Here is a 14777-nt window from a genome sequence, read left to right as displayed (position 1 = left end):
ACCCACACACACAGGCAGATACATTCACAAACTCTCCCACCACCACCACCCCTCTCAACAATATGGCATTATTAAAACTCTTACCAAGAGAGCCCACAATCTTTGTTCCAGTGAAAACGCCCTCACTACTGAGCTTAACCACATACACAGCACTTTCCTCTCCAATGGCTACAGCGATCACAGTATCAAAAAAATAATCAACTCCTCCCCCATTCCCTGTCCTTCTCGTCAACAAGATTTTAAAAATGCCATCACCATACCCTACATCCGTGGCACATCCGAAAAAATAGCCAAGATACTAAAACAGTACAACCTACACACAGCATATAAGCCCCACTGCAAACTTGCTACCCTTATCCGTTCTACGAAAGATCAGCTCCCTCCTCTCTCTCTGCCTGGAGTTTACAAAGTATCCTGTTCCTGAAAGCTGGTGTACTTTGGACAGACAGGCAGATCAGCATCCATCCGTCTAGAGGAACACAAGTCTTATATCTTCAAACACAACTATGGCCATTCAGGCTTGGCTGACTATGTTTTGGACACCACCCACAGGGTATCATGGAAGAAAACCACCATGCTCCACCACAGCAAATTCAAGAAAGAGAGACTTTTCTTAGAAGCAGCAGCAGCTCTCAAAAACCAACCATATCTCAATAAATACGGTTGCATTAAGCTTCCGAAGATTTGGGAAACACTCCTCACCAGAGTTCCCACCTTACATTCCAGGCCACCTACTACTGCCCTTAGAGGGCACTCTACCTAGATAGGACTTTAGTGTCACCCACGTGGTTGGGCTTAGTATTGTTTGTTATTTGTGTATATGTTACATTAATTGTTTTTGTAATCCCCATAGATGTCCTAGTGACTAGGACGAAATATAGGAAGTAAGAATTATTTTTTGTTGTAAAAAATCCATTAAGCCTCCAACATGATGATACTTGTTTATATGTTCATTAAGACAATGGGATTAAAATAGACTAGCAAATTTTAAAAATAATCTACAAATTAGCTCTGGAAGAAAATGAAATGTTGTTAAACATGTAAACTCATAAATATGAACATGAAAGCAGTGATGTGTTGAAATATACAAAGCAGAATAGAAGTAAGCTGTGATATCCCACCTGTTCCAAACAGCTAGTCATGAAGGAAAATTATTTACCTTCTTTATAAAAATATAAATCATGGGTCCATAATAAATGCAATTGATGAAAGCAGAATGGAAACAAACAAAAAAAAAGCTTCCATTTTTAATAGTCAACTTAAACAAATGCATGCAAATTCCTTAAAACATCTAAGTTATAAATACTCTGATGATGCACAATACTATTAATTCCACTTTCACACATAACAACAAACAAGTAAAATCAATATCAAGATCTAAAATATCATATAACTGAATAATAACTGTTACATACCTGTCACCAAAACAATAACTGAAACAGCATCTTTTCCTGAACTATTTGAGGCAGTAATTGTGTATTTGCCACTATCAATACGTGTAGACTTTCTGATAACAAGTTTACTGTTGTAATCAATGTTTTCAATATGCAAGTGATCACTGTCATTTAGTGTTTCATCATTTCGTGTCCAAATGACAGTAGGTGGAGGTTCACCAATTATATTAACATCAAACTTTATAGACTGTCCAGCTCTCAAAGTTAAGTCACGAAGAGATTTGCGATCGATTAATGGAGCCACTGAAAATAATATATAATTAATTAATGATCACAGTATTTCTAGATAGTCTGCGTTGTGAAGAAATAAAAATTTCAATATTTAAATAATTTATACGAATCAACATTCATTTAGATAAAACAATAATTATATATTTTAACATGAAGAAATTGCACAAAGGATTACTTGGTTGTTGAGGAACACACTAACATCCAGAGATAAATAGGTTATAATTCCCCTTTATAAAGCATTGATACTTCCACATTTGGATTACTGTGCTCAGGTCTGGTCAGCTGGATTCCTTGGAGATGAGGAGGCTGTGGAGAGGGTTCAGAAAAGAGTGACCAAGTTGGTGAGTGATGTAAAAAAATGCTCCCTACATTGATAGATTGAGAGCTTGTGGATTGCAGAGGTTGGTTGATAGGCGGAGAAGAGGGAATATGATAGAAACATTTAAATTACTGAAAGGTTTTTATAGGATTGATGCAGAAGAATTCTTTAAGCTGTGTGATAGTGATCGAAGAACAAGAGGTCATCCCTGGAAATTAAAGAAGAGTGTGGTTAACAAGGGTGTGAGAACAAGGTTTTTTGCCTGGAGAGTAGTGAATGAGTGGAATTCATTGCCTGACTTAGTTGTGAGCTCTTCGTCTGTAAATGAATTCAAGAAGAGATATGACAGATATTATTTTGCTAGTTTGGGTCTCCCGCATTGAGTCTACTGACTCTATGGAGATACATGTAATAATAATAATAATAATAATAACAACATAGGTCAACCAAGAGAGCCTGTATAGTTCAATCAGTAAAGGCAATGACCTTTAACTGAAAAGACTTTGGTTCTAATCATATCTTTCAACTGAAAGTGAGTTAGCCAAAAACGTTATCACATAGGCAATAGGGTTTTCTCCTAGAAGCAGGGTTTTCATCCTACATAACAAATCAGCCAGAGGATATATGTAATTGCCAGATATGCAGCATACACAGATAGGAGTAATCACCTGATCATAGCATTAATAAGGTTTCCAGCTAGCTCTCAAAGCATTAATTTATAAGAAGAAGATGGGTAATATAGGTCTACAAAAAGAAACTTATTGGATGATGGAGACTATATACATCATCATATGTTCTCTTAAACTCTTTTTTTTTTTAGTTTATTGAAAATAAAAGTCGACATTTCCATAATAACTCATTTTAATAAAATAAAAATAAGACAACAATGGTATACATATATTTGCATTTAAAAAAAAGTATAACAATAAATCAATTCAAATTTCAATTTAAAAAAAAAATTTAATAAAGAAAAGTTTTTTTTTCTGGCTTTGATTTTAGCAAAATATATCAATAATGTCATCATTAATTATGATGCCATTATTGATATTAATCAAGTCCATTACATCTGATCCAATGCATAATAATGACAGGTCACTTGTTTTATTTTGTTGCAAATTGTTCTTATATTTATATAATTTTTTATTCATTTCAACACTGAAAATTAGCATTCAGTGTTTAAATTAATTTAAATTTAAATTTTTGATGAAATATGAAAAAAGTATTTTAATAAAAATACTTTTATTAAAAATACTTTTTAATTGAAGAATTTTCTTCCTTTATCATTATCAAAAATTGCTTAACTTCGTCAATACATTTTTCTGAATCAATATCAGTCCCATAAGTTTGTAAAATTTTGTTAATACTGGTCTTATATTTGTCTTGAGCTATATTTTTTTTAAAAAAATGTCAAACATATCTAAGATGTCTAAATCGCTTTTTGCCCTTTCATTAATTTCCAAGAAGCACAGAGGATGGGGACCAGGAGATGTTTAGACAGTTAAGTTTGGCTAGTGCAAGAAGAATGATTGTTATGGGAGATTTTAACTACAGCTGTATAAATTGGGGAGAGGAAGATGCATGTAGCAATAAGGGAATGGAATTTCTAGAATTCTTGAGGGACAAATGTCTTAGGCAACATGTAACAGAGGGAACAAGCGGGTCAAGAGTTTTGGATTTTGTTATAGCATCAGAAGAGTTGATAATAACTGAGTTGACGTCTCTCCCACAAGTTGGAGAGAGTGACCATATGGTGTTGACTTGGAAAATGAATAGACATTCAGGAGTATCAAAGAGACGGGAACTTATGTGGAATTATAAGGCAGGTGATTATAATAGTCTTAGACGTCAACTTCGGGAAGTTTCATGGAGGGAGGAATTGGAAGGCCGGGATATCACTAGTGCGTGGGAAATTATGAAAGAATATTTGTTACCAGCAATGGTAAGTTGTATACCACGAGTGAAGAAGAGGACAGAATTTGAAGTAAAGTGTATGACAAACAATATTAAACAGGAATTGCATGCGAAAAAGAGGCTCTGGAAGAGATATAAGGAGACAGGTGAAGAGAAGATGCATGAAGAATTGAGACACAGGCCAGAAGAGTGACTAGTGTGGTAAGGAAAGCGATACTGGAATATGAGAAGAGATTGGCCCTAAGATCCAAAGAAAATCTTAGGGAATTTTTTAGCTATGTGGCCAGTAGGAGGAGAAATGACTGTGGAAGAATGATATTGTGGGATAAAAATGGGAATAGAGTGACTGATGCAGAGGACATAGTGGAATTATTCAATGACCACTTTATTGGAGTATTTCATCCTGGAGGAGTCAGTTTTAATGCTAGAGGGATAGGACAGGTTCAAGGTTTAGAGGTACAGGAGGAGAGTGTGTTTCAGATACTGAGAACTCTGATGTCAATAAAGCTTTGGGACTGGATGGTATTTCACCACGAGTTTTGAGAGAATGTGCTAGGGAACTGACAGTGCCCTTGAACCTGGCTTTTCAATGAAAGTCTGGCTTCGGCAAAGGTGCCAGGGAATGGAAGGAAGGTAAGATAGTGCCATTGCATAAGGGTGGTAACAGACTGGAAGTGTCTAATTATAGACCAGTCTGTGTGTCATCAGTAGTTGTTAAGATCTTGGAGAAAGTAGTGAGGGACTGTATACAGCACTGGGCAGATGAGGGTAATGTTATCTGTGAGAGTCAACATGGATTTGTGAAAAGGCGTTCTTGTTTTAGCAATATGCTAGCCTTTTATAATAAAGTTACAAGAACAATAGATGAGGGAAAGGCATATACTGCAATTTTCTTTGACTTAGCAAAGGCATTTGACAGGGTGCCACATGATAAGCTGATATTTAAGTTGGAGAACATGGGTCTGGATATCAGACTGGTCAACTGGATTCAGGATTGGCTGTCTGATAGGTATCAGAGAGTTGTGTATGGTGGAGCAGTATCCAGGAGGCAGAGGGTTACAAGTTGGGTCCCACAAGGCTCAGTACTAGGAAGTATATTGTTTAAACTTTATATCAGTAACATTGCCAGTGGATTGCAAGGGGATATTCAGTTGTTTGCAGATGATGCAAAGCTGGGAAGGATTATTAGTAATAGTGCAGATGTGGTAGCCCTGCAAGAGGATTTGAATAAGATAGATGGGTAGGCAAATGAATGGAGATGTAAGGTCTTGAGGTTTGGGAAACATTGATGGGATGCTGCATACTCTATGGGAGGAGTTATACTGAAGGAAGGAGGGGAGACAAGAGATCTGGGGTTGATGATTGATAGAAACCTGAAATTTAGGGGATATATTGCAAAGGTAGTGAAGGTAACACAGAGGATTGCTGCAATAATGAGAAGGACACTGACCTGCAGATATAAGAGGGTTAACTTTCCGTTGTATAAGTCTCTGATCAGACCACACTTGGACTATTGTTCTCAGATTTGGTCCCCAGGATTTGAAGGGGATAAATGAGAAGGACACTGACCTGCAGAGATAAGTGGGTTAACTTTCCGTTGTATAGGTCTCTGATCAGACCACACTTGGACTATTGTTCTCAGATTTGGTCCCCAGGAATTGAAGGGGATAAATTAACTGTGGAAAGGATACAAAGATGGATGACAAAGATGGTTTGAGGACTGTACAATTTTGGTTATGAGGATCGGCTGAGGGAATGTGGACTGCAGAGTTTGGTGGATAGAAGAAGGAGAGGTGATATGATTGAGACTTTTAAACTGTTGAGAGGTGGTTACAGGGTTGACACTGGGGAGTTCCTTTGCTTGGTTGAACAGCTGGAAGGAGTGATGAGAAGAGGCCATCCCTGGAAGTTACAAAAGGAAACTGTGAGCAAGAGGGTGAGGAGTGGTTTCTTTTCTTGGAGGGTGGTTGAACCGTGGAATACATTGCCTGATGGAGTGGTGAGAGCAAGAACAGTCAATGAATTTAAGGAATGGTATGATAGACTTTGTGTTTCTTGGGGGGGGGGAGGGACCTTCTCTCGACGAGTCTTGACAGACTTTATGTTCTTAGGAAGGACCTCCCACGATGAGTCTTTTGACTCCAAGGAGGCCTGAATAATAATAATAATAATAATAATAATAATAATAATAAAAGTATTAACAATGAAATTTATATGGAATAAGAGAGAAATTAGTCAAGACACTAAATTAGCTGTATATGAGACTATGTTCAAACCAATTTTAACTTATGGATCTGAGAGCTGGGTCAGAAGCAAAACACTTGACCAAAGATTAGAGACCGCAAATACGAGAGACCTGAGAAAGATTAGTTGCATTACAGATGACATCAATGGCAATATCATATTAAAAACGAGGATATGAGGAAAGAAATTGACATTGTCAACATCCAGTAATGAGTTAGCAGAGCTAATCTCAAGTGGTATGGGCACTTAAACAGAATGAGCGAGGAAAGATTATCAAAACAAGTGTTCTCTGCTAGGTTGGCAGGAAAAAGACCCAGAGGAAGACCACAATATATTATTATTATTATTACAGGTATCTCCCTGGAGTCAGTAGACTCATTGTGGGAGACCCAAACTATCAAAACAATATCTATATTATCTGTTCTTGAATTCATTTACATACGAAGAACTCACAACTGAGTCATGCAATGCATTCCACTCATTCACCATTCTCCAGGTGAAAATCTTGTTCTCACATATAGGTGGTTTAATATGGTTAAAAGTGCCTTAGAAGAAAGAAATATAAGATCTGATAATGTTGGAGTCTTCACAGGTAACAGATTGATTTGGAGGAAAATTGTAAATAGGAAGTTAGTAATGATGTAAATTTTTCATGTGGTACTATCATATCCTCTACACCCCTTGAGGGTACATTGCAAAAATTTGATGATGATGATGACAATGAAATTTTATTTCCCATGTAGTATAATCTCATCGTTAGATGGTGAAACTTCATTACACATTTTTTTGTTGTTGTTGTTATTTTTTCACTCTTTTCCTTCTCATCTTTAAATTTTGTCTCATCTGTTAATAAATTCGCTTCTTCATTTAAATCTTATATTCTTATATCTATCTAAAATAAAACCAACTAAAAATTAACAAATTATTAGCCAAAAACAAATCCATATCGAGATCTTGTAGAGATTTATTAGTAGCATTTATTTGTTGTAAAATTTTGTCCCACACAACTGTTAAAATTGCTATTTCTGAATTGGAAAATTGTTCAGTCAATAATGAGCTCTCAACCTAATTTAGAAAAACCTATTTCTAAATTAGATTTTTCATGAGGAGAAATGGATAGCTCAAGTAATGCCTCTTTAATTTGTTTATATCCAAGTTTCAAAACTAATATTGCATCAGCTCTTGAGGACCACCTCATTTTGCTTAGTCTTTTATCTGCTAAAGATTTTTTTTTTTCTAAATATTTAAGGCGTATACCCTATCTTGTTGTTGAAGATGAAAAGTAATTATATACATTTTGAATAAAATGAAAATATTGCACTGCTTCTGGACAAGATTCTGCAGCATAGTTGCCAATTAAAAATACCATGCTCTAGTCATTTAAGGAATGACTAGAGCATGGTATATCATGTGGAGAGAGACTATGTTTTTTCAACGTAGCTTGTAAGCCTAAGAGTTTAAGGAATAGTACGATAGACTTTGTGTTTCCTAGGAGGGATCTCCCACGGTGAGTCTTAATAGACTTGTGTTTCCTAGGAAGGATCTCCCGCGATGAATCTTTCGACTCGGCAGCGTTATCATAGCTTTTGCTCACTGCACATTTTTATCTCAAATTCTTCTAATTTTTTTAAATACTACCTCTTCTAAATATAAGGAATTATGTTGCGTAATACTGATGAACTCGACACATGTTTCTCTAATGTCAGAATTTGCAGTAATGTATACCAACATATAATAGCTAGTTGGTCATTACGGGCAACATCTGGCGATGAATCAAGTATTATTGCAAAATAAGCAGCTTTCTTATATGATATTAATATTTCTCTTGTTTTATTAGCTATCAACACTATGAATTCATCACAAGTGTGGTAAGAAAGATAATTAGATCTGTCAGAACCACAGTTGGCATACATTTTCAGGTGATGTTTATAAAAAATTATCAAATTCACTTAAATAATGTAAACAAGATAAATAATTTCTGCAAGAATCAGAAAAAAATATCATTTGTATTGCCTCTAAATGCAAGCCCTACAGTAACTTAATGATTGTTATTATTCTTTTTTAAAACCTCTCTCTCTAATAATTTTTTTCAGATTGTATTTGTTTCATCAATTCAGAATCAATTCGACTATTTACAGAACTTCATTTTCTTTTGCAATATTGCACATCGCTCATATATGCTCAGGAGAATGCTCATGATTATTATTATTATTATTCAGGCCTCAATGGAATCAAAAGACTCATCGTGGGAGGTCCTTCCTATAACATAAAGTCTATCATACCACTCCTTAAACTCATTGACTGTTCTTTCCCTCACCACTCTTCAGGCAATGCATTCCACGGCTTAACCACCCTCCATGCAAAGAAACCACTCCTCGCCCTCTTGCTCACAGTTTCCTTTCGTAACTTCCAGGGATGGCCTCTTGTCATCATGTCTCCTTCCCGCTGTTCAACCAAGTGAAAGAACTCCCCAGTGTCAACCCTGTAACCACCTCTCAACAGTTTAAAAGTCTCAATCATATCACCTCTCCTTCTTCTATCCGTCAAACTCTGCAGTCCACATTCCCTCAGCCGATTCTCATAACTATCCTTGTACAGTCCTGAGACCATCTTTGTCATCCGTCTTTGAATCATCTCCACAGTTAATTTATCCCCTTCAAATCGTGGGGACCAAATCTGAGAACAATAATCCAAGTGTGGTCTGATCAGAGACTTATACAACGGAATGATAACCCTCTTATCTCTGCAAGTCAGTGTCCTCATAATTGCAGCAATCCTCTGTGTTACCTTCACCACCTTTGCAATATGTCCCCTAAACTTCAGGTTTCTATCAATCATTAACCCCAGATCTCTCGTCTCCCCAACTTCCTCCAGTATAACTCCTCCCATAGAGTATGCAGCATCCCATCGATGTTTCCCAAACCTCAAGACCTTACATTTTGCTGCATTAAACTGACACCCCCATTCATTTGCCCATCTATCTAGCTTATTCAAATCTTCTTGCAGTGCTACCACATCTGCACTATTACTAATAATCCTTCCCAGCTTCGCATCATCTGCAAACAACTGAATATTCCCTTGCAATCCACTGGCAATGTCATTGATATAAAGGTTAAACAATATAGGTCCTAGTACTGAGCCCTGTGGGACCCCACTTGTAACCTTCTGTCTCCTTGAAACTGCTCTACCATAGACAACTCTCTGATACCTATCAGAGAGCCAATCCTGAATCCAGTTGACCAATCTGACATCCAGACCCATGTGCTGCAACTTAAATATCAGCTTATCATGTGGCACCCTGTCAAATGCCTTTGCTAAGTCTAAGAAAATTGCAGTATATGCCTTTCCCTCATCTAATGTTCTTGTAACTTTATTATAAAAGGCTAGCATATTGCTAAAACCAAGAGCACCCTTTCACAAATCCATGTTGACTCTCACAGATAACATTACCCTCATCTGCCCAGTGCTGTAAACGGTCCCTCATTACTTTCTCCAAGATCTTAACAACTACTGATGACACACAGACTGGTCTATAATTAGACACTTCCAGTCTGTTACCACCCTTATGCAATGGCACTATCTTACCTTCCTTCCATTCCCTGGGCACCTTTGCCGAAGCTAGACTTTCAGTGAAAAGCCAGGTTAAAGGCACTGTCAATTCCCTAGCACATTCTCTCAAAACTTGTGGTGAATTATCATCCAGTCCCAAAGCTTTATTGACATCCAGAGTTCGAAGTATCTGAAATACACTCTCCTCCTGTACCTCTAAACCTTGAACCTGTCCTATCCCTTTAGCATTAAAACTGACTCCTCCAGGATGAAATACTCCAATAAAGTGGTCATTGAACAATTCCACTATGTCCTCTGCATCAGTCACTCTGTTCCCATTTTTATCCCACAATATCATTCTTCCACAGTCATTTCTCCTCCTACTGGCCACATAGCTAAAAAATTCCCTAAGATTTTCTTTGGATCTTAGGGCCAATCTCCTCTCATATTCCAGTTTCGCTTTCCTTACCACACTATTCACTCTTCTGGCCTGTGTCTTATATTCTTCATGCATCCTCTCTTCACCTGTCTCCTTATATCTCTTCCATAGCCTCTTTTTCACATGCAATTCCTGTTTAATATTGTTTGTCATCCACTTTACTCCAAATTGTGTCCTCATGATCACATAAGATTTGTGTTATATTTCTTCAGTCATTAAAATCCTTCGTTAAGCTATTATTTGACTTCGAAAACAATTTATAAAACAAGGCAGTAAAAATTGCTTTGCTGGTTTCTGAAAAAATCAGCCATTCTCGTTTCTCTTTTGTTCCATTCACAATTTTACTTTAAAAATGTGATTCATTTATATTTCTGGCGTATATTCTATTGCATACTGTGTATTTTTTTTTTTTTTTAATTTTTGATTTTACCAACATTCTGAGGCGTGTTTATTAAAATATGCTCAATAAATTGTTCATTAATACTAATTGGCCACACTGCTATATCAGTAGGATACTGGTAAGCACAGACTCCAATTGAAAATTTTCTTCAAAACCCTCTTGATTTGTTTCATTTTCTTCTTTTGCTCTTCTATGTTTTCTACATTATTTTGATGTTCTTCATTTTCACTTTCATCTCCTTCTGATACTGATACCAATGTTTCGCTTTCAATCTGAGAAGTTTGAGATACAACTTCAGTTCTATGAAATTCTTCACTTCCTTCATTTTCACAAGAATGTAAGAAAGACAAAATTGCCACCTTTTGACTATTTATTTGTTTTTCCTTTTCTCAGAGTCATTTTTTTTACTAGCTCTGGATTCAAACTTTCTTGCCAATATTATGTGTATTATACTATCAAAAGCGAAATAAATATTTATTAAATCCAAAATAAACATATAAATGAATAAAATAAATAATTATGTTAAAAGCTAAAAGGAATACAAAAACAGAAACAGTAGTATCTTGGTTTTATTAAAATAAACGAGTAACAGTAAAATAAGAATAATAAATTCATTGAAAAATATATTCTTACTGACTGCAACAACTACTTTAACCATATAATTAGGTATATACTTTTGTATAATGCTTTAGAAATACTAGCCAAATAATGGTAACTAAACAATCAGTTGTTGCACATGCATATGAATGACACTTACCCTCTCTACCGGCTGAGGTGGACGAAATAGCGAGACCACTCAAGCATTTTTCATGGATCAAAACTTCATTAGCATTCTACCTTTTATCATGCAATTACCCTCTTTCGCAGTTAATCTCTCAACGGCAATTTTAGAGCCATTAATGGATTAACTGTGGTGGAGCAACTTTTGTGTCACTTGTCTTTACGTGTACTGTGTTACTTAGATTTTCCTTTATTGTCCTATGATATTTGACCCTTTTTTGCTGCACAATTCATTTACTGTGTCTCTTCTCAAATAAAAACGAATTTCACATGTGCGAAATCAACCCTGAAATGACTAGAGATCAGCCTTTGCAATGAATCTATTTAGTAATAGTAAATTTGTTGTATTTTATTCTTCAAATTCAGTGCAATGGAACAAGACAACTTTATGTGCTTTCACTTTACTAACAATATAGAATTTTTTTACGAATTTTCAAATGTTTGTTCAAATGTAAGGTTTTAAAATATGTCCCCGTAGAGAGTGAGGCCCCAGCTTACACCTAATGCACCTTATGGTAAATGCAACCCTGTTCCCAGCAATGTAATATTATGGTGGATATATCTTATCACATGAAAGTACATATATTTACACTTTCTAACATTGAATTGACAAGGCATTATCATTTACCCACACTCCCAGCCTATTCGAATCAAACTGGAAATGTATCTTAGTAGGCTCTGCCTATCTTTGCATTATCAGAAAACAACTGAAGATCTCCTGTCAGGCACTTTGCAATATCATTAATATAGAAATTAAAGAGCAATAGTTAAAGGACTGATCCCCAGGGTGCATCACTGGTTACCTGAAATCTAGGAGATTTTCACCTCTGTATGCTACTTTCTGATACCTCTACCATCTACCAACCATACAATAAAGTCAACAGTTTTTATTCCAATTCCATATTCTCCAGAGTATGCAAAAGCTTTTCACATGGTATTCCATCAAGCGTCTTAGCAAAGTCCACCAATATCAATCATTGTGTATCGATTCCCTTTATCCTAATAATTAGTTAGTAGTTGGAAGGGGACCAATCGTTCGATGGTGTTGGCACACTCTCCCTTGATGAGTCTTTGGACTCCCTGGAGGTGTCAAATAATAATAATAATAATAATAATAATAAAATAATAATAATCTGTAACATTATCATAAAAGAGTAAATCCATGCTGTTACATGCAAAATATAGCTTGTTTGTCCACCCATTTCTGTAAACAAGTTCTTACCAACCTCTCTAATATCTTCAGCATCCCCAGAGATATCGATAAGTCAATAGTTAGACTCATCAATCTTTACACCACCTAGTGCAATGGATTATTATCCATTCTTTCCATTCCTGTGAAATCTTTCCTTAGCTAAGACTAAAATTATACCAACATGTCAAAGATCTATCCAGTTCTGTTAACATTCTTTTAACATATATACTGATATTCCATCTGTTCATATTGCCAAATTCTTATCCAGGTTATGCAACAGCTCTTCAAGCTCATTCTCATGCACCTTTATCTCTTCATCCAAAGTAGTAGTACTAGTAGCAGTATTGTGCACCATGCATACACCAGGTTGATAGATCTTGGTGAAGTGAGTACTCATCATTCAAACTACCTCATCTGCTTTTGATACTATGGAGTCCGAAAACTTATTGCAGGAGACCCAATCTGTTCACACAATCTATCATACCTCTCCTTGAACCCATTAACAGACAAAGCTCTCACAACTCACTCTGGCAACCCATTACACTCATTCAAAACTATCCAAGCAAAAAATCTAGTCCTCATCTAGATTTCGACCAGAACAAGGGGTCATCCCTTTATTCAACTTGAAGTGATGACCCCTTGTTCTGGTCGCTCTAGCCAAGTGCTGAAACATTTTTCCTGCATTTATCCTATAAAACCCTTTAAGCAACTTAAATGTTTCTATCATTGTTGAGATTTATATTTGGTCATTCAAACATATAATTAAAATGAAATATATATTGATCTTTAATTGACCATGAGTTATAAACATCTAATGCCAACAGGACTGTTCAGCTTCTTCACGGCTTATAACGATAAGAGAAAACTCAAAGTGGCTAGTACAGAGAAAACGGAGTAACACTATTGTATAAATTAAAAATTAAAACAGAATGTGTAACATTACACACATGGAGCATGTAGTGTTAGTCACTGTTGTGAGAGCACGCTCTGTAGTTTGAGCTAAATTAAATTCTAGCAGACTGTTATTAATGTTACAAATGTTATTAATGTTCTCCATATGTCAGCTATTATCATTCCCTGGTTTCTGTTAAGATTTTCTCCAGAATGGAGGACTACTATGGCTTCCTTAAAATTTCTACAACGGAAGTCTTCTTCTAGATAAGGCATGGAGCTGCTATCCCAATCAATGGTTTGTAATTGTGAAATGATGGGCTAGACCTGAGTTTTCTGTTCTGTTGTTATTAACATCTCCTATATGTTAATTTTTTCAGATTTCAAGGCTTCTCGACATCTGTCCTATATAGTTTAGACCACAAGCACATGGGATGTTGTACATTCCAGCGTGTTTGAAAAAAGCATTAATGTCTTTTCGCAATCTTGAAACGTGATGAACAGTCTTGACTGGTTCGAACGCAACTCTGATGTTGAAAGGCTTAAAAAGTTTTGCAATCTTTTTTGACACCTGCATAAGGAATAACTATGGAGGGTCTGTATTGAGTGATGGTAGATTGTTGTTGTTGTGGGGGGGTTGCTTTGAAGAATCTTGTTGATTAAATTTCTTGGATAGCCATTTTTTAATGTCTCTGATATATGAGTAAGTTCATCATAGAGTTCTTTTTCTTCTGAGATGATGTTCGTGGCTCTATTTTTGAGCATATGTATTATGCTGAACTTCTGGGAAATATGGTGAGTGAGCTGATTTGAAATGAAGGTAGAATCCAGTGTGTGTGTTGGCTTGTGGTAGACTGTTAGTTTGATATGTCCATCTGCTAGTTTCTTGATTAGGTTATCCAAAAATGGTACTTGATTATCTTTTTCCAGTTTCAAAGTGAATTGTATTTTTTGATAGAAAGAACTAGTTTTTGTTAAAAAGTCCAAAAGAGCTGTTTTTGTGTCCCTCCAAATTATGAAGACATCGTCTACATACCTCCATCACACTAAAGGTTTTGGGTCTAATTTTGTCTGTTTCTAGCTTTTTCATGAACAGATCTGCACAGGGTGGTGAAAGGGGACTGCTCATGGTTAAGCCATTTAGATTTAGTTGCTCATATGTGGTTTCATTCCATTTAAAATATTAGATTTAAGGCAATGATGAAAAAGGTGAGCTGTATCTTCAGGGAAGAGATTATATAGGATACTGATAACTTCTCCTACCGGGATGTTGGTAAATAAAGATACCACATCCAAGCTAGCGAGAACGTCTGTCTTTAAGATCAAGATGTTTTTCAATTTTTCAATAAAGTGCTTTCTCTTACCAT

General features: G+C 36.0%; 1 protein-coding gene across 5 annotated transcripts in view; it reads right to left on the bottom strand.

The window, feature by feature from the left end:
• LOC150108743 (twitchin-like) overlaps positions 1 to 14777 on the bottom strand; it is a 2666638-nt gene that overhangs the window by 1284925 nt on the left and 1366936 nt on the right. For all 5 annotated transcript variants that reach the window (XM_090390962.1, XM_090390961.1, XM_090390964.1 and 2 more), the window contains one exon: positions 1416 to 1697. In XM_090390962.1, the coding sequence (XP_090247088.1) occupies positions 1416 to 1697 (282 nt within the window). The remainder of the gene's footprint in view (positions 1 to 1415; positions 1698 to 14777) is intronic.

This window comes from Typopeltis vanoorti, chromosome 3 (genome assembly GCF_054136105.1).
Source record: "Typopeltis vanoorti isolate ZY-2024b chromosome 3, IOZ_Tvanoo_1.0, whole genome shotgun sequence".
Taxonomy (NCBI): Eukaryota; Metazoa; Arthropoda; class Arachnida; order Uropygi; family Thelyphonidae; genus Typopeltis; species Typopeltis vanoorti.
This window is presented reverse-complemented; position numbering and strand designations above follow the sequence as displayed.